Source organism: Antedon mediterranea, chromosome 11 (genome assembly GCF_964355755.1).
Source record: "Antedon mediterranea chromosome 11, ecAntMedi1.1, whole genome shotgun sequence".
In the NCBI taxonomy this organism is placed as follows: Eukaryota; Metazoa; Echinodermata; class Crinoidea; order Comatulida; family Antedonidae; genus Antedon; species Antedon mediterranea.
In genome coordinates this window covers 15,478,640-15,503,144 of record NC_092680.1, presented here as the reverse complement: position 1 = coordinate 15,503,144, position 24,505 = coordinate 15,478,640, and the positions used below count along the sequence as shown (strand labels likewise).

Below are 24,505 nucleotides of genomic sequence, written 5' to 3'. Positions count from 1 at the left end.
GTTCGGATCCAACTTCTGTTAGATTCTGCAAACAAGATCTCTTCGTCTCCCCATGAGCGTGAAGGAGTGGTAGGGGTAGAAGGAGTGGTAGGGGTAGAAGGAGTGGTAGGGGTAGAAGGAGTAGTAGTGATTGATAACCTACATTGAGGGCACGTTTGCGAGGTGTTACACCATCGCACAATGCAGGTCATATGAGCTTCTAACGTACATTGGTCACATTTCCATCGATCAGTCAGAAGCTGATCGTAACAAACTAAACAATTTTCGTTTGCCATTTTATCTCGTGCCTTAACATACATTGTGTTACCATTTATATTTATGCTACATATTAATTCTTTCCAAGAAAGTTTGGTGTTAAAATTAATGTTAACATTTCCTTAGGCCTATACGTTTCCAATTATTTACTGTGTAAAGCATATCAATATGATATAGAGAAAGGAAACGAGCAAAATTTACAAATTACAACACAGTAATTAATAGAATAGTAAAATATAATTGTCAAAATAAATATGAATATTTAGTGATTTAATAAACGATGTTTGTGAACTGTGTTATGCAAATACATTGCGTTAAGCTATGTCTACACTATATTTATATCTGTCTATGTAATCTTTTGGAATTTGATCTCTAATGTTGTGAGCTCGGTGTAGGCCTATTTACATAACACAGTTCACAAACATCATTTTATTAAATCACTAAATATTCATATTTATTTTAATTGATATTTTATTTGATCACAATCACAGGAGATGAAGAATGTTATGATTGTGCTACCTAATCTGTTTATTGACATAATATTCGTGGCAAGCAATTAACAGAAAATCATAACTTCAGCGAAATAAGAAGGAGAGCAGCATGGGAAAATTACATAATGAAAAGTAAAATGACATTGTGGCCGTGTAGGCATATCTTAACAGATTATTGTTCTGTTCTGTTGTTGTTAAAAATCCTTGCAATACCACTCTGGTATTTTACTACCTTCTGTAAATAACAATATTGAAGATGTATGTTATTATTAACAGTAAATCTTTATACTGGGTAGCCACACAGAGTGCTCAGTGTATGTATACTATGATGAGTTTGTGGCAGTGGCTGTGTGTGAACTAGTACATCGGGGGAACGCCCTACTCTTCTCGAAAGATGTACTACGTTCTTGCACATGAGCCAGATTTGTACACTGGACCTACGGTTTATAGTCCGAGAAGACTCGTTCTACAACCAAAACCATGAAGGGAGTGAGCATCGAACCCTTGCCGATGTTATGGCTAAGTATAACGGTTACACTCTTGGCCACTCACTCGCATGTAAGGATATCGCAGCTTGCTGACGATACGGTAATTTTTGCAGACAATGGTCATAATGTATATAAAGGTTTAGAAATTGTTATTACTTTTTGTAAAATTTCAAACCTGCAATTTGGTTTGGGCGTAACAGAAAAAGAAATGCAATGTATTGAATAATCGAAACTTTGGTAAAGTAACAGTCACTGGTACTTTCAAAGTTGACATGCTTCTATTACAAATAAAATCAGAGAATGTATCAAAAGTTAACTTCCTGTAGAGTGGGAAAAATAAACCATTAAAAGAAATACACTGATAGGTAACCTTTTAAAAGATGGAATCAAAATTCCCGACTTTGGAACTAAAATATGGTTGGTGTAAACGAATTTTAAATCCTGATAGATGAAAATAGAAAATAATTCCTACATATTATCTGAATAAGGTTAATTATACGTTGCATTATCGATATGGAAGTAATTATTAATATTATCAATAAGTTAATAGGTATTATATAAACCGTGCAAAATGGATGGCGGTACATATAATAATATTAAAGAAAAGACAATGTTTCTATGCTGCTTAAACACATTTATTCCAATAATCATAATTGCTTGAAACATTTTGCCTGTTTTGACTCTATTTAAATCTGATATTTTCATTTTCATAGTGAAAAAAAAAACATTCTCCATAATTTGTCATAATTGTTTAACTTTTATTAGGCCTATGCATACTTATCATGAGATAGATTAAGAAAACAACGAATACTTTATATTCTTGATCAACCTTCTTTTTTTCCGTGTAAACAAGAAGTAAAAAAAAACTGAAAGTTGAAAGAAAAATGATATCTATATAACTTTAACTATTTATTTATTTTTACTGTTGAAAAACAATATAGGCCTATTAAGGTAATTCTAAGCTTAACTCAGAAATAAATGAAGATTTGAAACTTGGATAGCTTATGGGTTCATATTTTTTGCATCCTGTCATGCTCACATCACAGTCCTTCAAGGTAAAGTCTGTTGTCATGCACAAATGGATTTCGTGTAAGTAATTCTGTCCACCAACCTGCACATAAAAGAAGGCTCATATCATAGAGAGATAAATTACTAAATATACATACAATAATACAATAATCATCAATCTAGGTGATAGAGTGGAGTTCTAACAGTAGGTCTAGGCCTATACCATGGAGTGATTTAATGGTGGAAGGTATTGCTGCGTTAGACATAGATTTGAAACTAAACTCTGCTTTACGCAACTTAACAAAGTTAATATGTACCATAATGCATCAGAGGTTTACTTAAAAAAGAAAAACGCTGGTCATGAATATGTATTTTTTTCGCTCGTTCCTTTCTTTTTATTTAATGTAATCATATACGGTACTTACAACTGAACAACAAACAATAGATGTAGCGTTGAAGGCATCGTGGAGAGCGTCGGTTATTGTAGTCAAATTGTAACTCTTCCCTGGAACAATACCGTTTTCGGATAATGCCCTTCAGATAAACATTTATATAGATATATCATACATTATACATTATTTATATATTATATGGAATTTGTTTAACTGAAAACTAAACATCACGGGCACATAATACACTTTAAATCGCCCGGTTATATACTGAAAATGAATTAATTAATTGAAAAGATAAAAATGAGGAAATCTGTGAGAATGAAACAAAGTTGCCCCACCGAGAGATTCTAACCCAGAACCATCTGCTTGATATGTAAATGTAGGCCTTCTCGCCAGTAGATCACTGGGTCTTTCATGATATTGTTTAAATACGATTGAATGGTGACTATTCAACACTTCACCAGAGATAAATTGATCTACCCAGAACTTTTGTCCACGTGCCGACACAGAAATAAAGCATTGTTACGTAACAACCGTAAACTCTGGTTCTCCGGACGTAAGGGCACTGAAATATTGTTTTCGGGGTAAAGTTTGGTTTCACTAATGCTTGGTTCCCACTTGAGACGCAAGACAAGGACGTAACGCAACGTAAGTGTGTTGACCAATCACAACCAATGGATTATTCGAACGGTCGCTTGTCATTGGTCAACACGTTTGCCAAGCTTTTAGATGACTAACCTGCGCCGCAAGTAAGTTGTTCAATCACAATGTGATGAATCATCCGAACACTTGCACTGTGCCTATGTCGTCGTCGCGTTGCGTCCGAATGGAAACGAAGTTTAAGACACCTACTAGGCACAACGAAAGGATGTAAACAACAAAAGCGTGTTGATTAATGACAATTAAATCCATCGCCGGTGATGGGTCAAATCACTTGCGTTGTTGCGGAACAAGCTTCTAGGCAGAAAAACATGCACTCTACATGTAATCTAGTCTACGATGACGATATTTTGTCAGAAGTAATTAAGATTTGCCATTTGTCTAAAATGATCATAATATATAAGATATGTTTGGCTCTGTAATGATTCAATACCAAAGTTTATAGTATAAGAATTTCCTGTAATAGAACTTACTTATCAATACTAAACTTTTTATTTAAATCAACCGTCTTGTTGAAATAATTTCTCTCTGAATCTGTTTCAGTCGTGCAGTTAAGCGCACAACTTCCGTGTTTGCACCATTCGTTTTGCCTAAAGGAAAAAAAATTATAAAAATAAACAGTAAATCCTTTAAAAATCAGTAACATTTCATCAACAACGTCACTCAGTTTGAGAATGCTCTAGTTGTTTTATTTTATTCATAGTATAGGCCTTATTTGTTTATTTTTATTTTGTTTATTTTTTCATTTTAATTTACTTGTTCATTTACAATTAAAACAGACCACGTAAATGAAAAACACACATAACAACTCTATACACATTGTAATATTAAAACATGAATATTATGAATTATCCATAAATAAAACAAATATTAAGCACAATTAAAAGTATGTCTTTACCAGAAATACATATTTTCTTCGTTGTATTTTAACGATGGCCATACGAGTTGCAACTTATCCGTGATGTCCTAGCACACCCAATTGAAAACATAAAAATCTGTTTTAGCTTCAAAGTTAATTTAAAAGTTACACGACTAAATTACAACATTTCATATATACAGTATTATATATATAAAAACCAATCAGGCAAAGAACAGTAATTCTAAACCGCCCGGTGATATAATGACATTTAATTAATTAATTTTAAACGATAAAGATGAGGAAATCTGTGAGAATGTCGCCCCAACCGAGACTCGAACTCGGACCGCCTGCTTGATATGCAGATGTCCTAACCATTAGACCATATATGTATATATATATATATCTATATCCAATCTTCAGAGTACTGTTTCGATCTTATTAGATCTCGTCAGTGCAGCTCAGGTTTCGAAATAAAATGTACCGCAGAACTGGCACAATATATAGGCTGAGCCAGGTATGCGGGACATGGTATATATAAATAATTCAGATCACCTGGATAGAGTGCTTGATACACTGAGGTAGAGCTAAATAATAAAAAAAAACGATACGAGATGAACTAAGGTGACTTCATATTTATTCACTACACGCTTGTTTCGTATGGCCAGTGGTCACACTCTTCAGGTGAATTACAAACCATGAGTGACGCAAATTGTCCACAAGACTACAGTTAATGAATGACCAGGAAGTTATTGTTTTTATGTTTTTTAAAGGTATATTATTTACGGATGTGCTGCCTATTGTTAATTAAATACTTATATATATTATTTGCCATCTTAAGCTATGCTTACTTGACAGCAAAAATGAGCATTGTTACGTAACAACCGTAAACTCTGGTTCTCCAGACGTAAGGACACTGCAATACTTTCTTCGGGGTAAAGTTTGGTTTCACTTAGATGACGTAAACTGCGCCGCAATTGTTCAATCAGAATGTGATGGATCATCCGATCGCATTTTGAAAGTTATAATATAATATAAATAAATGAGTTTATAGTAGGACTGATTTTGGTGTGATGCTTTTAGATAGTGAGTGATGTTTGTGAGGTTCTGTGATTTGTTAAAAGACTATGGCATGATGTAGGCATTATTAACCAGTTTCGGCGCTAAACTCTATGATGGATATAATAGTAGGATTGATTAATTTGTTTTTAAAGACAATTAATAAACAATCATTACTGCAACACCAAGTGACCAATCCTACTAACGCAAAAAATTGTCCTTCGGGTTAAACGTTAAAATTATTACATTTATCCATATCCGTTACACTACGTTCATAGATTCAGGTTATGTGATTGGACGATTGTGCATCATATGCAAATAGTCTAAATAATTATAATATAGTTTCTTACCGTGATTGAATTGGGATCGAACACTTGTTTTGGATAACAGAACGAAAGGTAATAGTTAGGAGCATCGGGCCTGCCGGAAGAAATATAATGTAAAGTACGTACGGTACTAAATTAAGGTAAGAAATGAAGAATCCATCATTTTCTTTATAATTATCTGTTTTTATTTATTTTTATTTTATGTCTTTAGGCAATGTGGCAAAGGATTACCAATAGTGAATTAATCACTGTCCTATCAGATAGGTGGTAATCCCCCTGTTAATGTATACTACCCAAACAAATTAACAAATTAGTATGTATAGATGAATAATTTACATTACCAGAGTCCATGGATAGTCCACGTGTTCACACCAGTCGGAATGCTACACTGTTAAATAGAAAGAACATTCACTTTTGTTTTTCTTCATATTAGTAGTAACAAAAACGTTAGTTAGGCTACTTTACTCCCGGTACTTACTTTTTCAATTTTACAAAATGTCGGAGGCCATAGTTGAGAAAACGTGAAATGATCACACTTCCTGAAAACCATCAATTGTATATATTAATTATATTATCAGTATCAGTATAATTATATCGTTATTCATCCCTCATGGGGCAAAAGAAGGAGATGGATTACATCATCTTACAATAAGAAGTAGGCCTACAAATTAAAATTTCAAATAATATTAAATATAAAACTCTTAGGAATTATTAAATATTCCTGAATTGATATCGATTGGGATCGGTCATCGAGATTAATTATTTGTTATGATAAAGAATCTCAAGATAGCTGAACTATATTATAAATATGACTATACCTCCTTGGTAAACTTCCTAAATGTGCCGAATCATCACATTCGACCAAGATGATGATGATGATTAAGTAACGATAAAAATAACACTTACTTTGTTGTTGGGTAAGCTTTACATTGATACACCCAAGCGTTACTCGGAATAACAACAACAAATATTAGCAGGCCAATAAAGTATGTAGCAGGCATCTTTAGTTACGTTGATGAATGCGAGAAACACAAGCTACAGTAGTATATTAATGAGTGACAATATTAAAATGTTATTTCCTTGTTTCGAATGGCGTATTTCAGTTTCACTCATAGGCGGATTTTTTCAGATCTATATTATGTTATTCTGCGCCAATACTTCCATACCTCCAGGCTTATAATAATATTTGTTAAGCGCATCACATGTTCACCAAAATGCTCAAAGGCGCTTATTTCTTTTGTTTGTAGTCGTTTTCTTTTTATTTTATGAGATTGTTCATAATATGTTCACATTGTTTACCGTTACACAATATAGCGTTAACATAAAGTAGAACAATGATAGGAGGGAATAATTCTATTTAAAAAAAAACACCGTAGAGGAAAATAACGTAGCCTATATTTGAAAGTTACCATGAATGTGTTTGCATGGGCCAAAAAATGGCCTTTCAAATTGACGACGAAGAGTAAATTTGGTTAAATCAATGTGTAGCAGAAATCACAAGGAAACAAGATGAACTTCTTAACATTTTCCAAAATAAAATTCTGTATATTAAACCATTCCTTTCGCCACAGTAGTAAGTAGTTCAAATTGTTTTTACCATATCAAGGTCAGTGAGTATAGTGGATAATGTTGATATGTCGCGGAAATAAAAAGTAGAAGTTGAATAGAAACACCACAAGTAAAGTTTTAATATGTTATCTATATTTGGTCAGCGGATAAAATATTTTACCATTCCGTATTATATTTCATAATTTTATTTAAAAATGTGACTGATAAAAACTTGTAACACAAAAACCCAAAACAAACTGAACAATTATTGTTTGTTACTAATAATTGTTTGTTCTTATTTTTGGATTAGACACCAATGGTAGTCCACTAGGCCTAGACTTGTTTCTTTACCTGAAATTGCTGAAAAAAAGTTTAAAGTTGAAATTAAGCCCCTTATCAGCCAAAAAATAATGACAATCATTTTTATAGATATTTACAATTGTTTCATTACTAGCACTCAAAGAAGAGGCTCAATATCTTCTCTTGATCTCACTGATATTTCTAATAAAGCGTTCGATATAATATATGATCTATAGATCATAGATATTGTTTTGATAGCCAATTTAATCTAGTTTTCGAGTTATTAAATCTTGTAGGGGTCGGAATCGGAAATTGTTGGGCTACTTAGTGTCTGAGGCAACTTACAGGATAAAGTTGCTGCCAATGGTATTCTCGTATATCCCAAAGGGTAATAGTTACAATGTAACAGGAATTTGCCGTGTTTATATTTGCATGGTTAAATCTGTTATGGCGGGCATTTTAGGGCTACAGTCTGGGGCAACTTACAGGATAAAATTGTTGTCAATGGTATTTTTGTGCATCCCAATGTGTAACAGTTACAATACAAAAGAAATCAGGTGCGTGGCTCTTGACATGAAAAACACAATGTTTGAGTGGTCACTTGGGGTACTGCCTCTCGGGCAACTTATAGGATAAAGTTGCTGCCATTTCTGTTTTAACATTGTATACACATATGTCCAACAACGTTTATCCGTGTGACTTTTCAAATAATTAAATCCATTTTTTACCCCTCTTATTTGGTGTCCCCGGAGTAAATTTACAGGATAGGACCCGAATCTTGGTCATATATCTCAATAATCAGCCCATCAAACCTTCTGGCTTTTCCCATGAATACATTCTATGGGCGCCCGGTCTATTACGAATAAGGGTTCAATCGTATTGGTAACAGTGTTTTGTGAAGTGTATCTATTTCTTCCAGCAATAATGCTTTCTACTACGCTTATATGTAAATGTTTTTGTAATGTATAGAATTTGTAATTATTTATAAATTATAATCTAATAATAATAATAATTTTGTTTTGTTAAATTATTATTGATATTCATTTTTGTGCCATAATAATCATGTGAGTTTGCATACACTTCATAATTATACTCTGTTATGCTTTGTTTTCAATTAAAGCCGTTGCTATTAGATACATGTTGGTACATCTTGAATATGTGCCTAAATAAATACTAAGAATAAAGCATTATTAAATAATAGTGCTCTTCTTATTTTCTGTTATGTTAATATTTGTATTTAGTTAAAAAAATAAGTTGTGTTTAATTTGTTCCATAATAATGCCGTTAGGTTGGACAAACTTCAGTGTTGTTCAATTTAACTAGTACCGTACGTATCATGTTTCTTCACACTACTATAATAACCTATTATAACATTTGAAATGCTGCGCTGTGCCAAAACAAATAGAACAATTAAATCTAATACAATTTAGTGAGTTTAAGAAACTGTATGGATGATGCATTAAAGCGTCAATAAACAATCAATAATGTTTGTTGTTGTAAATATAGCATCTTCATATATTATGTTCAATAAGATATTACTTATTTCTTTACAGAACAATGATAATATAGTTCCTCGTTATATAATAATGTTGAATCCATTGTTAATTTCTGAAAAGCAAAGTTCTATGGTAAACCGGATTTATTGTGCTTCCCGTTGGTATAAAAGTTCGTGAAATCGTCATAGTTAGCAGTTAGTGTTGTCTATATTCAACTGTCAAGATGTTTCCAAAAACGATTACGAAAGAAAAGAAGACAAACGAAGACGATACTCAAATAAACATTAAGGTACGTTCTCAATTTAAACTGTCTGGTTTAAATACAAGTATGATAGTTTGAATGAATCGTTAGAAACGCTTGCAATATTATTGTTTACCGTAATTGGAATACAATTTAATTGCATTTGTAAATAATCATACCGACTGCAGTTACAGAAGGTTGTACTATCATAAAATACAAGAGAACTGTATACTTAATTTCAGGAAAGTCTTCCTAGAAAGATGTCGAAACTCAACAGAAATCAAATTGCACTTATTTTGGTTACTACCGTCCTGGTTATCAGTGTAGTTGGTTCAGTTGTTCTTTACTACAGGTATGCAGATATGGTAGACGATACAGTAAGTACGAATATTTTATTTGAAGCAAAATTAAATATTAAGTTTAACAAAATTTGAAGTAAACAAAATTAGTAAGTGCATCATAATTCAGGTCAGTACGGTCAGCCACGTACAGTATAGCGATTCAGTCAAACAATTGATTGTTATTAAATAATAGAACATGAATTATTTATTTATTAGGAGATTATCTATAGAACATCAGAAGACAATGGACTGAAGCACTCGATTGAAATTACTACTAAAATATCTGACCGTGTTGAAACTGTATTCTTTGAAAAGATTCACAATGTAACTGAGGGAGGAACGCTTATTTATGACTTTCGGCAGGTAAATTAATAGAGATAAGGATCATAAACTCATTCTACTTTGTATAATCATTTAATAATAATACGCTCTTTTTTTATAGAAACTTGTTGCGGCGTACAGTGACAGTGATAATGCGTGTTATGTGTGGGAGGATGACAGTTTGGATTGGAACGACCGTGGTTGGGTAAGTATAGGCCCTAGTTTTGAGGAGTCATTTATTTAGTATTAAATAGGTATAAAACACACCTTTTTTAATTATTAAAGCCATCAACTACTCATTCCACCTCAATTGAACGAAATGAATTACAGTACATCGTCACGTCATGTATTTGGTTTAAATTTGGTACACAAATGAAGCCCCTAAGATAAAACGTCAACATTCCAAATTTTGTAGTCCAAATGTAAACATGTTTTTTATTTGAGAAACAATGACCCAATTCAAATATGATACGATGGATTCCAATTCACTCCTTTCAATTCAGAATGGCGACCACTCGGCATGAAATTGTTAACATTTTTATAATATCGTTTTAGCTAAATAATGGAGAATTTCCATCAGTTACGTTTGAGAGAGAGGAAGAAATTCCATCATCGCTTCTGAGACGTGTTGTTGTCGATAAAATTGCCGATAATTGTTCTGGTGTGAAGACTTACTGGGCAACCCGTTTGTCAGAAGATCAGTCCCCTACTGCCGAAAGTGATGAATTATCTCGAAACAAACGAGACGTTATCTATGTCTGCGTGTGTTACTATCGCGAATGCGTAGTTGTTGTAATCATCCATATTAAGTAGTACAGTATAAACTTGATGATTCAACTATTTTTTTTCGTAATAACTGCTCATGTTCATAAAAGAACTTTTGCTTATTTCATTCGGTTAATTCTATACTTAAATTACACAGATGAATACAAAAACATTATACATACATTATTATCCAATCTGCAGACAGCACTGTTTCGATCTTATTAGATCTCGTCAGTGCAGCCCATGTTTCGAAATGAAATGTACCGCAGAACTGGCACAATATATAGGCTGAGCCAGGTATGCAGGACATGGTACACTGATTATGAACACAAAGAGTGCACAAGCTCAACGAGCGTGCTTTGCAAAATGCTAATAGTATTCACAACAAAAATGCACCGTTTCGAAATGAAGAGTACTCTACTAAACAACATGCATTATTATATATTATACTCATTATCAGAGCATCGTGTTTTTGTTGGCAGAAATAAATAATGTTGTTGATATTTTATTGTGAGTTTGTATCTTGTCGAAATTGAGTTGACCAATGTATTCACTTTTTTATTTTAAAGTTTTGGTTTAAGTTAAGAAGTTTCTGTATTTTGGTTCTTTACCGAATGTGGTCGTTGGGTCGCTCCGTAATTGAATTATTCACCGTTCCCTCTACAAGTATAATGCTTAAGTGCCAACAACTGTGTTTCCTAGAAGGAATTCCCACGAAGAAAAGGGCTAGATGATGATTATTGTGACGAGGATGATGACCAGAAGTGACCCTTGACAATATTAGAGACTAACAAGTTTCATTTGTTTTATTTTGTATATCGTTGAAATATAAGACAATAAATATTTATTTATTTCTTCTCTAACTGGTCGTCACATTCAAGAATAAATTATAGAATGTCAATGATACCATGGCGTATACCAACAAATAGAATAAGTATATCTGGGTGGAATTGCTCACAGGTTCGGACGACACACAATTTGTTTTGACTAATTCACAGTATAGGCCCTATTTGTTTATTTTTATTTTGTTTATTTTTTCATTTTAATTTACTTGTTCATTTACAATTAAAACAGACCACGTAAATGAAAAACACACATAACAACTCTATACACATTGTAATATTAAAACATGAATATTATGAATTATCCATAAATAAAACAAATATTAAGCACAATTAAAAGTATGTCTTTACCAGAAATACATATTTTCTTCGTTGTATTTTAACGATGGCCATACGAGTTGCAACTTATCCGTGATGTCCTAGCACACCCAATTGAAAACATAAAAATCTGTTTTAGCTTCAAAGTTAATTTAAAAGTTACACGACTAAATTACAACATTTCATATATACAGTATTATATATATAAAAACAAATCAGGCAAAGAACAGTAATTCTAAACCGCCCGGTGATATAATGACATTTAATTAATTAATTTTAAACGATAAAGATGAGGAAATCTGTGAGAATGTCTCCCCAACCGAGACTCGAACTCGGACCGCCTGCTTGATATGCAGATGTCCTAACCATTAGACCATATATGTATATATATATATATCTATATCCAATCTGCAGAGTACTGTTTCGATCTTATTAGATCTCGTCAGTGCAGCTCAGGTTTCGAAATAAAATGTACCGCAGAACTGGCACAATATATAGGCTGAGCCAGGTATGCGGGACATGGTATATATAAATAATTCAGATCACCTGGATAGAGTGCTTGATACACTGAGGTAGAGCTAAATAAAAAAAAAAACGATACGAGATGAACTAAGGTGACTTCATATTTATTCACTACACGCTTGTTTCGTATGGCCACTGGTCACACTCTTCAGGTGAATTACAAAACATGAGTGACGCAATTTGTCCACAAGACTACAGTTAATGAATGACCAGGAAGTTATTGTTTTTATGTTTTTTAAAGGTATATTATTTGCGGATGTGCTGCCTATTGTTAATTAAATACTTTGATATATTATTTGCCATCCTAAGCTATGCTTACTTGACAGCAAAAATGAGCATTGTTACGTAACAACCGTAAACTCTGGTTCTCCAGACGTAAGGACACTGCAATACTTTCTTCGGGGTAAAGTTTGGTTTCACTTAGATGACGTAAACTGCGCCGCAATTGTTCGATCACAATGTGATGGATCCTCTGATCGCATTTTGAAAGTTATAATATAATATAAATAAATGAGTTTATAGTATGACTGATTTTGTTGTGATGCTTTTAGATAGTGAGTGATGTTTGTGAGGTTCTGTGATTTGTTAAAAGATCATGGCATGATGTAGGCATTATTAACCAGTTCCGGCGCTAAACTCTATGATGGGTATAATAGTAGGATTGATTAATTTGTTTTTAAACAATCAGACAATTAATAAACAATCATTACTGCAACACCAAGTGACCAATCCTACTAACGCAAAAAATTGTCCTTCGGGTTAAACGTTAAAATTATTACATTTATCCATATCCGTTACACTACGTACATAGATTCAGGTTATGTGATTGGACGATTGTGCATCATATGCAAATAGTCTAAATAATTATAATATAGTTTCTTACCGTGATTGAATTGGGATCGAACACTTGTTTTGGATAACAGAACGAAAGGTAATAGTTAGCAGCATCGGGCCTGCCGGAAAAATATAATGTAAGGTACGGTACTGAATTAAGGTAAGAAATGAAGAATCCATCACTTTCTTTATAATTATCTGTTTTTATTTATTTTTATTTTATGTCTTTAGGCAATGTGGCAAAGGATTACCAATAGTGAATTAATCACTGTCCTATCAGATAGGTGGTAATTCCCCCTGTTAATGTATACTACCCAAACAAATTAATAAATTAGTATGTATAGATGAATAATTTACATTACCAGAGTCCATAAATAGTCCACGTGTTCACACCAGTCGGAATGCTACACTGTTAAATAGAAAGAACATTCACTTTTGTTTTTCTTCATATTAGTAGTAACAAAAACGTTAGTTAGGCTACTTTACTCCCGGTACTTACTTTTTCAATTTTACAAAATGTCGGAGGCCATAGTTGAGAAAACATGAAATGATCACACTTCCTGAAAACCATCAATTGTATATATTAATTATATTATCAGTATCAGTATAATTATATCTGTATTCATCCCTCATTGGGCAATGCACAAAAGAAGAAGATGGATTACATCATCTTACAATAAGAAGTTATTTAGGCCTACAAATTACAACTTCAAATACAAAATATTAGGAATTATAAAATATTTCTGAAATGGATACCGATTTGGTTCGGTCTCAACGAGATTAGTTGTTATGATAAAGAATCTCAAGATGGCTGACCTATTTTCTAAATACGATACGATACGATACGGCAAAAATATACAGTTATGAGATATGGTTTCTTAGGTACACTCGAGTTAGTATGAATATAACATAAATTACCAGATTAAAATAAATAATAAACAGAGAAATGTAACAGAAACATGAGTAATAATTAGCGGACTAGCGTTTGAAATCTCTATTATACAACCTGATAACTGATTGAATCAGGTAACAAGGGTATCAAAGACAGGGTGAGTAACATCAGACATAATACAATTAAGTTTTTTAGCCATCATTTCATTACATAAGTGTTCTAACAATTTAACATCGGTGCCTACTGTATAATCTTAACCGCTTGCTTAAAAATCGAATTTAATTTGTTCTTCCTATTTAAGTTCAGTTCATTTAACCATATTATAATGATACAAATATAACTATACCTCCTTGGTAAACTTCTTAAATGTGCCGAATCATCAAATTCGACCAATTCGTGATTAGATTAAGTAACGATAAAAATAACACTTACTTTGTTGTTGGGTAAGCTTTACATTGATACACCCAAGCGTTACTCGGACTAACAACAACAAATATTAGCAGGCCAATAAAGTATTTAGCAGACATCTTTAGTTATGTTGATGAATGCGAGAAACACAAGCTAAAGTAATAATATATTTGAGTGACAATATTAAAATGTTATTTCCTTGTTTCGATTCGCGTATTTAATGTCGTAACTCTTTATATATATATGGCTCTGTATTTTGGCAAAGCATAGCGCCCTAAATTTGCGTATTTTGGCATGATTTTCGTATTTTGGCAAAGCATAGCGCCCTCAATTTGCGTATTTTGGCATGATTTTCGTATTTTGGCAAAGCATAGCGCCCTCAATTTGCGTATTTTGACATTATTTGCGTATTTTGGCAAACCATAGCGCCCTCAATTTGCGTATTTTGTTTTGGCATGATTTTCGTATTTTGGCAAAGCATAGCGCCCTCAATTTGCGTATTTTGGCATGATTTGCGTATTTTGGCAAAGCATAGTGCCCTCAATTAACTGATTTTTTACGACGAAGAGTAATATTTTGTTAAATTAACGTGTAGCAGAAAGATGAACTTCTTAACTTTTTGCAACATTCTGTATATTAAATCATTGCTGTTGCCATTCAGTAGTAAGTAGTTCAAACTGTTTTTACCATATCAAGATCAGTGAGTATACGGTGGATAATGTTGATATGTCACGGAAATAAAAGCAGAAGTTGAATACAGTAGAAACACCATAATTAAAGTTATAATTTATGTTATCTATTTAGTCATCTGATAAAATATTTTACAACTCCGTATTATATTTCATAATTTTATTTCAAGATGTGACTGACTGTACCTTGTTGATTTTTATATGAGCAAAAAATAAAAACAAACAAACAAACATAAGAATAAGTGTAACACAAAAACCCAAAACAAACTGAACAAGGCCATATACAAGGCTGCAGTCGCGCTCAAATTTGAGTTAGTGCTTACCGACCGACCAACCGACCGACATAGTGAGCTGTAGAGCTATTATTATTGGGTTTTTTTTTTATTAATAATTGTTTGTTCTTTTTTTTTTTGGATTACAGACCAATGGTGGTCCACTCGGCTTGAGACTTGTTTCTTTAGCTAAAATTGCTGAACAAGTGTAAAGTTAAAATTAAGTTCTTTATCAGCAACAATAATATGACAATCATATTGATTGATATTTACTAACACTGAAAGAAGACGCTCAATAAAATCTTCTCTTGATGAATGCGAGAAACACAAGCTACAGTAATAATAATATATTTGAGTGACAATATTAAAATGTTATTTCCTTGTTTTGATTGGTGTATTTACAGCTTCACTGACGGATTTGTTCAAGTTCTATTTGTATTGAATTTCTTCGGTCTATAATTATCTGTTTTATTCTACGCTAATACTTCCTTATAATAATATTTGTTAAGCGCACCACATATCCACCAAAATGCTCAAGGCGCTTATTTCTTTTGTTTTGTTGCTTTTGTTTTCTGTTTATTTGATGAGATTTTTCCTATACAAGAAATTATTTACCGTTACACTATATAGAGTTAACATTAAAGAAAAAGAATGTTAGGAGGGAACATTTAATGTTAAAACTGTCACTGCTATATGAATGAGGTGAATAATATGTTTTGTTTTAGATGAATATTCTTCTAACACTCGTTATCCTGCGATTTTTCTATAAAAAAAACACCGTAGAAGAAAATTACGTAATTTTGAAAATTACTGTGAGTGTGTTGCGTGGGCCGTTAAATAATAACCTTTCAAATTGACGACGAAGAGTAATATTTTGTTAAATTAACGTGTAGCAGAAATCCCAAGGGAACAAGATGAACTTCTTAACTTTTTGCAACATTCTGTATATTCAATCATTGCTTTTGCCATTCAGTATAGTAAGTAGGTCAACCTGTCTTTCCATATAAAGATCAGTGAGTATACGGTGGATAATGTTGATATGTCGCGGAAATAAAAAACAGAAGTTGAATAGAAACACCACAATTAAAGTTATAATTTATGTTATCTATAGTCATCTGATAAAATATTTTACAACTCCGTATTATATTTCATAATTTTATTTCAAGATGTGACTGATGAGAATAAGTGTAACACAAAAACCCAAAACAAACTGAACAAGGCCATATACATGGCTGCAGTCGCGCTCAAATTTGAGTTAGTGTTTACCGACCGACCAACCGACCGACATAGTGAGCTGTAGAGCTATTATTATTGGTTTTTTTAATTAATAATTGTTTGTTCTTTTTTTTTTTTTGGATTACACACCAATGGTGGTCCACTCGGCTTGAGACTTGTTTCTTTAGCTAAAATTGCTGAACAAGTGTAAAGTTAAAATTAAGTCCTTTATCAGCAACAATAATATGACAATCATATTGATTGATATTTACTAACACTGAAAGAAGACGCTCAATAAAATCTTCTCTTGATGAATGTGAGAAACACAAGCTACAGTAATAATAATATATTTGAGTGACAATATTAAAATGTTATTTCCTTGTTTCGATTGGCGTATTTACAGCTTCACTGACGGATTTGTTCAAGTGCTATTTGTATTGAATTTCTTCGGTCTATAATTATCTGTTTTATTCTACGCCAATACTTCCTTATAATAATATTTGTTAAGCGCACCACACATCCACCAAAATGCTCAAGGCCCTTATTTCTTTTGTTTTGTTGCTTTTGTTTTCTGTTTATTTGATGAGATTTTTCCTATACAAGAAATTATTTACCGTTACACTATACAGAGTTAACATTAAAGAAAAAGAATGTTAGGAGGGACATTTTAATGTTAAAACGCTTGTCACTGCTATATGGATGGGGTGAATAATATGTTTTGTTTTAGATGAATATTCTTCTAACAGGAAATCGTTATCCTACGATTTTTCTATAAAAAAAAAAAGTAGAAGAAAATTACGTATATTTGAAAATTACTATGAATGTGTTGCATGGGCCAAATAATGGCTTTTCAAATTGACGACGAATAGTATTATTTGGTTAAATTGACGTGTAGCAGAAATCAAATAAAACAACAAGATGTACTTCTTAACTTTTTGCAAAATTCTGTATATTAAATCATTGCTTTTGCCATTTAGTAGTAAGTAGTTCAAACTGTTTTTACCATATCAAGATCAGTGAGTATATGGTGGATAATGTTGATGTGTCACGGAAATAAAAAGCAGAAGTTGAATTGAAACACCATAATTAAAGTTATAATTTATGCTATCTGACTCCGTATTATTATTTCAAAATGTGTTATTTAAAGATGTGACTGATAAGAAACTGTAACACAAAATCCCAAAACAAACAATTATTGTTAGTTATTAATTATTTGTTTGTTCTTATTTTTAGATTACTTACCAATGGTGGTCCACTGGGAATTTAGACTGAAAAAAGTGTAAAGTTGAAATTAAGCCCTTTATCAGCAAAAAAAAAATAATGAAAATGATTTTGATAGATATTTACAATTGTTTCATTACTAACACTGAAAGAAGAGGCTCAATATCTTCTCTTGATCTCACTGATATTTCTAATAAAGAGTTTGATATTATTTATGATCTATAAATCATAGAAATTGTTTTGATAGCCTATTGAATCTAGTTTTAGAGTGATAAATCTTGTAGGGGTTGGAATCGGAAAATGTTGGGCTACTTAGTGTCTGAGGCAACTTAAGCCTGTGTTCCTGTCGACGTTATTCGACGCTATCGTCGTTGATCGCCAACAGTTCAACGACGATCGTTTGAAACCGATCAAGTTAAAATAATAACGATAGCAAGTACCTTTTCCCGTAGAAGATCGCCGATTAAGCTTGGTTCCCACTAGAACGTAACGCAATGAAGTAAACGCAACGCAAGCGTTTTAACCAATGACAAGCGAAGTTATAGACAGTTAGCAATCACAAGCGAATAAGCCATCGCTTGTGATTGGTCAATTCAATTGCGTTGCGTTACGTCCTTGTGTTGCGTCGCTAGTGGGAACCACGCTTTATTGTTAACGATAGCGTCGAATAACGTCGACAGGAAAACAGCCTTTACAGGATAAAGTTACTGTATTCTTGTATATTCCAAAGCGTAATAGTGTAAAAGGAACTTGCCATGTGGTTCATCGCCTAATTAAATCTGCTTTGGCGGGAATTTTTGGGCTACTGTCTGGGGCCACTTACAGGATAAAGTTGCTGTCAATGGTATTTTTGTGCTGTGTCAATGGTATTTTTGTGCACCCAATTACAATGCAAAAGAAATTAGCCGCGTGGCTCTTGACATGAACAATTGTTGAGTGGTCACTTGAGGCTACTGTCTTGGGCAACTTACAGGATAAAATTGCTGTCATTGCTGTTTTAACATTGCATACACATAATATGGGAACAATGTCCAAAAACTTTTATATGTGTAGCTTTTCACATAAGTAAATCAATGTTTACCCCTTTTATTTGGTTTCCCCAGTAAATTACAGGATATGACCCGTCAGCAATATTTATTATTAAATCTTTGTCATATATCTACATAATCAGCCCATCAAACACACCTTTTGATGACTTTTCCCATGAATAAATTCTCTGAGCGCCCGATCTAATACGGATAAGAGTTCAATCGTATTGAAGCAGTGTTTTGTGAAGTGTATCTTTATTTCTTCAAGCAGTAATGCTTTCTACTACGTTTATATGTAGGCCCAGATGTTTTTGCAATTTATAGAATTTGTAATTATTTAATTTAATAGGCCTAATAATAATAACACTAATAATAATAATAATAATAATTTTGTTTCGTTCAATTATTATTGATGTTCATTGTGCCATGATAATCATGTGAGTTTGCATACACTTCATATATACTCTGGTATGCTTTGTTTTCAAGTAAATCCGTTGCTACTGGATACATTTTGGTACTTCTTGAATATGTGCGTAAATAAATACTAAGAGTAAAGCATCATTAAACAATAGTTTTCTTATTTTCTGTTATGTTGACATTTGTATTTAGTTAAACAAAATAATAAGTTGTGTTTAATTTGTTCCATAATAATGCAGTTAAGTTGAATAAACTTCAGTGTTGTTCAATTTAATTAGTACGTAAGCTATATCATGTTTCTTGACAATACTAATGGCTATTATACATTTGAAATGCTGCGCTGTGTCAAAAAATAATAGAACAATCTAATAACATTTAGTGAGTTTAAGAAACTGTATGCATTAAAGTGTCAATAAACAGTCAGTAATAATGCAAAAAAGGATAATCTGTTGGAAATAAATTTTGTAAACATTTAAAGATCAAAAAAATCAATCTTAAAGGATGAGGAAAATATAATGTTAACAGTAAAAAGTTAGTAAGTAATTTAGTATAACAGAGAATATGCATTGTTTAAATGAAAATATGTTTGCATAGATAAATCCAAAGAAAAATAAAATGGGACAAACCCATGGGATGGATTTATTAAACATAAACGTATTATAATTGTATGATATAAATATGCATGTAGATGAAAAAAAAAAACAAAAACAACTATGTAAGAAAAAATAAATTAATGAAAATGTGTTATAGATAATATGTATAAAAAGAGGAAACTATGTAATCAATGTGGTTAAATGATAATGTATGTATAAACAAAATAATATATGGAAATAGTTTTTTTAAAGAAAATAAGTAAAAAAAAAAGTGGAATGAATCCACATAAGAGAAGAAAGTAAAAAAGTTAAATGACAATTTAAGAAGTTTTAGAAGGATAATCTGCTGGAAATAAAAGTTTTGTAAACATTAAAGAACAAAAATATTAATATTAATGTTAAAGGATGAGAACAATATTATGTTAACAGTAAACATTTAGTAAGTAAGGAGTATAACAGAGAATATGCATTGTTAAATGAAAATGTGGTAGATGAAAAAAACAAAAACAACTATGTAAGAAAAAAATAAGCTTGTTAATGAAAATGTGTTACAGATAATATGTTATTTGTAACAAATGAATAAAACTCTTTCAATAAGTATATGTAAGCAGATGATTAAACAAACATTGTAAATATAATGATATGTATAGTGTATAGTGAAAAATATATGCAAAGAGAACAGTTGTATGGAAATAAAAGTGGGATGAACCCACATAAGATTAAAAAAAAACAGTCAGTAATATTTGTTGTTGTAAATATAGCGTCTTCATAATCATTATGTTCAATAGATTAATTAATACTTATTTTTTTTATAGAAAATGAGAAAATAGTTCCTGGTTTTATAATAATGCTCGATAAAAGTTGTTATGTTGACTCCATTGTTCATTTTAGAAAAGCAAAGTTCTACTGTGGGCCGGATTTATTGTTCTTCCCGTTGGTATAAAAGTTCGTAAAATCGTCATAGTTAGCAGTTAGTGTTGTCTACATTCAACTGTCAAGATGTTTCCAAAAATGATTGCGGAAGAAAAGAAGACAAACGAAGTCGATACTCAAATAAACATTGAGGTACGTTTTTAATTTAAACTGTCTGGTTTAAATAGTATGATAGTTTGAATGAATTGTTTAAAACGCTTTTAATATTATTGTTTACCGTAATTGGAATACGATTTAATTGCAATTGTAAATAATCGTACCGACTGCAGCAAGATGCAAATAGGTTGTCTTGTCTTGTTTATTTTGGCTGTAATTTATTTATTTTTTACATGTATTTAATTTATTATATCTAATTTAATCATTAAGGTCTTATTAATAAAATCTTAAAATACTCTAAAATCCAACAAATATCCTACTTTTGTGGGAAAAAACTTTGAATTGAATTGTCAAAGAACTACACATACACATTTGTTGTTTTAGAAATAATTGAATAGCATCATGTTAACTAAAATGAATATCGGTAAAAGTGAATTATACTGGTCTTTATTTGCAATTACAGTAAGGTCCTATCATATGATATACAATGATGAACTGTACTTAATTTCAGGCAAGTTTTGCTAGAAAGTTGTCAAAACTCAACAGAAATCAAATTGCACTTAGTTTTGTTACTACCGTCCTGGTTATCAGTGTAGTTGGTTCAGTTGTTCTTTACTACAGGTATGCAGATATGGTAGACGATACAGTAAGTACACATTTTTGTTTGAAACTAAATTAAATATTAGGTCTAAGTTGACCAAAATTTGAATTTAGTTAGTGCATCATAATTCAGGTCAAAAGAGAAACTTACGTACAGTAAAGAGATTCAGCAGTCAAACAATTGATTGTTATTAAAGAATAAAACATGTATTGCTTTATTAGGAGATTGTCTATAGAACATCAGATGACGATGGACTGAAGCACTCGATTGAAATTACTACTAAGAACTCTGACCGTGTTGAAACTGTAGTCTTTGAAAAGATTCACAATGTAACTGAGGGAGGAACGCTTATTTATGACTTTCGACAGGTAAATTAAATGCTGCCAGATAAATCATATTATATATAGGCATTAGATCAGTATATTATAATCTCGTTCTAAACCATTTTTTAGTGAAGTTATACTATTATCAATTATAATAAATAATACGCTGTTCTTTTTTTTGTTACAGAAACTTGTTGCGGCGTACAGTGACAAGGACAATGCATGTTACTTGTGGGAGGATGACAGTTTGGATTGGAACGACCGTGGTTGGGTAAGTATTATATATAATTATAAAATAGCCTAATAAATAGGTCTACGCTAAACTTTTCAATCAGTTTAATTTCTGAATTATTTAAATATTAACTACTGTACGTCTTATGTTGCATAGTAGATTACAATTATTTTTTGAAACACTCAAATCCTTTCTGAATAAAATCAATACTAGGACGATGACTAAATTGTTATAACTGTGTCTATAATACTATTTATTTTTAGCTGCATAATGGAGAATTTCCTTCAGTTACTTTTAAGAGAGAGGAAGAAATTCCATCAGCATTTTTAAGACGTGTTGCTGTCAATGAAATTGCGGATAAGTGTTTTGGTGTGAAGTCTTATTGGGCAACCCTTTTGTCAGAAGATCAATCTCGTACTGTCGAAAGTGGTAAATTATCCAGAAACAAACGAGACATCTACATTCTATGCGTGTGTTCCTATAGAACATGCGACTGCGTAATCTTTGAAGCGTAGAAAAACTTCAATGGTTTAATATTAATTGCTTATCCGTATTTAATGCAGATAACCATCGTCTTGTTTCATATTTTTTTCTTATGTTATAGCATTTATAAAAGGTGACCCTCATGTTTTTAACTTATAGTGGAATCTGTTGAATTGTAGATACAAATTCATGTAAACATTTTGACTATAGATTGTTTAAATTTGATTGCAGAAAACAAATTTTTTTCACAGCATATTATTCCAGAATATCAGCTTCGAAAAATAGTCTATGCTATAATGAATTTATCAATCAATTAAATTAATCAATTTATTTATGATTTTAAGGTTTAAATCCTCTAAATTATTACATTTTACCCATTTTAAATCGACATCCTTAAATTATGTAAGTAATGTGAGTTTTGGAAATAATATTATCATATGGTCAGCTGTATTAAAAAGTGGGTTTTTCATCTCTTTCCTCATAAGTCCTTTTCTCATAGGCGTCACTGTTGGCTGATGCCAGTATAGATAGAATGCATTTTTTCACAATTATTTTTAAAAATGTTCTCGTATCGAATTAGTCCAACCAATTCGCAAATTTTTTCGCACGTTCTCTGAAAACAATTCGCAGAGAGAAAAACATTGGATACATTTTCTTGACTGCACAAGAAGTCAGAACAGACATGGGGATATAGCGGCTTTCGTTCTCACAGATTGCCCGTCTGGCATTGCAGGGAACATTGCTATAGTAATTTTACTAGATGGTGAGCAGGTATATTTCTACAATTCATCATTATTCAATGAGCGTGAATCTCACTTCTACGTTTTCTTCTCTAAATTCTTGCTCGTGTAATTATATTTATATTAATATCTTGATGTTTTATTTTGATGTGGTCATCCTGTTTGAAAATTAGAATATAGATTGGTATTGACCCTAGTTAAGTCAATACTAAAAACACAATTCAGTAGCGTATAAATAATATGTTTTCTTCAGTTCATAGGATATGTATGTGCGTATTATCGTTGATAAGCGAAGTGGTCACGGCGACGAGTTCAAATTTATAATCCTTATTTTAAATATTGTAATAATAATAATAATAATAATAATAATAATAGCCTATATATTAAAATTATATTCATAAAGCAAACAATGAATTCTTGGTTTCTTAAAACAAGATGAACTACTACTGTCACCTTATACTCAGAACATTGTTAATGTGTTTAGGTGCAGAAATAAATACAGTATTATAAATAAATAAATATTTGTGTTTATCTTTATTTGTCGATATTGATTTGGCCAATTTATTCTTTTTATAATCAGTTACTTGGTTAAATTTGAAGGAATGAAGACGTTAATGTTACTGGTCCTGTGACTGGGTGTGGTCGCTTTGTAATTGCATATTTCACAAGTTCCTACCACAAGTCTCCCTTATGTGCCAACCAACTCCTGTGTTCTGAGGATTTCACAAAGAAAAGGTTAGACTAGACATGTAACTCGTCACTTTGACGAGTTTGGTTATCCGCCGCGCAAGTGGTGCAACATTAACATTAAGGGGATAGGTTGAGGACAAAAGGAAGTGTTCACGTTGGCATTATGACCTGAACTGAAGAATATGATCTGTTGTTATTGCTGAATTTTATTATTTAAATTCATATACAGTATACACAGTATAATCTGTATCCATATCACATACAGTGTAGAATAGGTGAAATTACGGGACCCGCTATTTATTGCAATTTTTAACATGTTGACGGTTTTAAAATGAAACGCGAAGGTAGCAATTCCGAAAGGAAATTATCTCAGCAACAACGTATTAGCGTGTAGAAGAAATTTGAATACGTTAAATATTGATGCGCGCTCTTTTAAATGTAATGAATTATGACGCAAAAGATGAAAATACGACCTTTTTTATTTAACTGGCCATATGATGACGTCACAACATCCGATTGGCAACATTTTTACATAATTTCATATCTGCAATCCAATAGCTTCCAGAAAAAGTTGTAATCGTGATTATCACATTTTATTCTTACGAGCTA

The 24,505-nt window shown here is 31.9% G+C and overlaps 4 protein-coding genes across 5 annotated transcripts; 2 read left to right on the top strand and 2 right to left on the bottom strand.

Annotated features, from left to right (window-relative positions):
- Positions 1-1,858: 1,858 nt before the first annotated feature.
- On the bottom strand, positions 1,859-6,575 carry LOC140062400 (ribonuclease Oy-like). Its single transcript, XM_072108605.1, has 8 exons — positions 6,442-6,575; positions 6,014-6,074; positions 5,877-5,923; positions 5,560-5,629; positions 4,193-4,260; positions 3,768-3,884; positions 2,668-2,776; positions 1,859-2,345 (listed from the first exon to the last, which is right to left on the bottom strand). Exons 1-8 carry the CDS (start codon positions 6,534-6,536, stop codon positions 2,181-2,183), a joined length of 732 nt encoding a protein of 243 aa, XP_071964706.1. The 5' UTR covers positions 6,537-6,575; the 3' UTR covers positions 1,859-2,180.
- On the top strand, positions 5,607-11,023 carry LOC140062401 (uncharacterized). Its single transcript, XM_072108606.1, has 6 exons — positions 5,607-5,675; positions 9,000-9,168; positions 9,363-9,497; positions 9,678-9,824; positions 9,904-9,987; positions 10,338-11,023. Exons 2-6 carry the CDS (start codon positions 9,103-9,105, stop codon positions 10,593-10,595), a joined length of 690 nt encoding a protein of 229 aa, XP_071964707.1. The 5' UTR covers positions 5,607-5,675; positions 9,000-9,102; the 3' UTR covers positions 10,596-11,023.
- Positions 11,024-11,427: 404 nt separating this feature from the next.
- Positions 11,428-14,493, bottom strand: LOC140062711 (uncharacterized). Of its 2 annotated transcripts, XM_072109022.1 has the most exons (6): positions 14,388-14,493; positions 13,563-13,623; positions 13,426-13,472; positions 13,113-13,182; positions 12,549-12,701; positions 11,428-12,285 (listed from the first exon to the last, which is right to left on the bottom strand). In XM_072109022.1, exons 1-6 carry the CDS (start codon positions 14,480-14,482, stop codon positions 12,250-12,252), a joined length of 462 nt encoding a protein of 153 aa, XP_071965123.1. In that variant the 5' UTR covers positions 14,483-14,493; the 3' UTR covers positions 11,428-12,249. The 2 variants fall into 2 exon arrangements, with proteins under 2 accessions (XP_071965123.1, XP_071965124.1); XM_072109023.1 differs by lacking the exon at positions 12,549-12,701 and having other exon boundaries at positions 11,428-11,808.
- Positions 14,494-20,715: 6,222 nt separating this feature from the next.
- On the top strand, positions 20,716-23,589 carry LOC140062703 (uncharacterized). The gene is made up of 5 exons (XM_072109013.1): positions 20,716-20,863; positions 21,339-21,473; positions 21,650-21,796; positions 21,939-22,022; positions 22,247-23,589. The coding sequence occupies exons 1-5, from the start codon at positions 20,798-20,800 to the stop codon at positions 22,496-22,498; spliced, it is 684 nt and encodes a 227-aa protein (XP_071965114.1). The 5' UTR covers positions 20,716-20,797; the 3' UTR covers positions 22,499-23,589.
- The last annotated feature ends 916 nt before the right edge of the window (positions 23,590-24,505 follow it).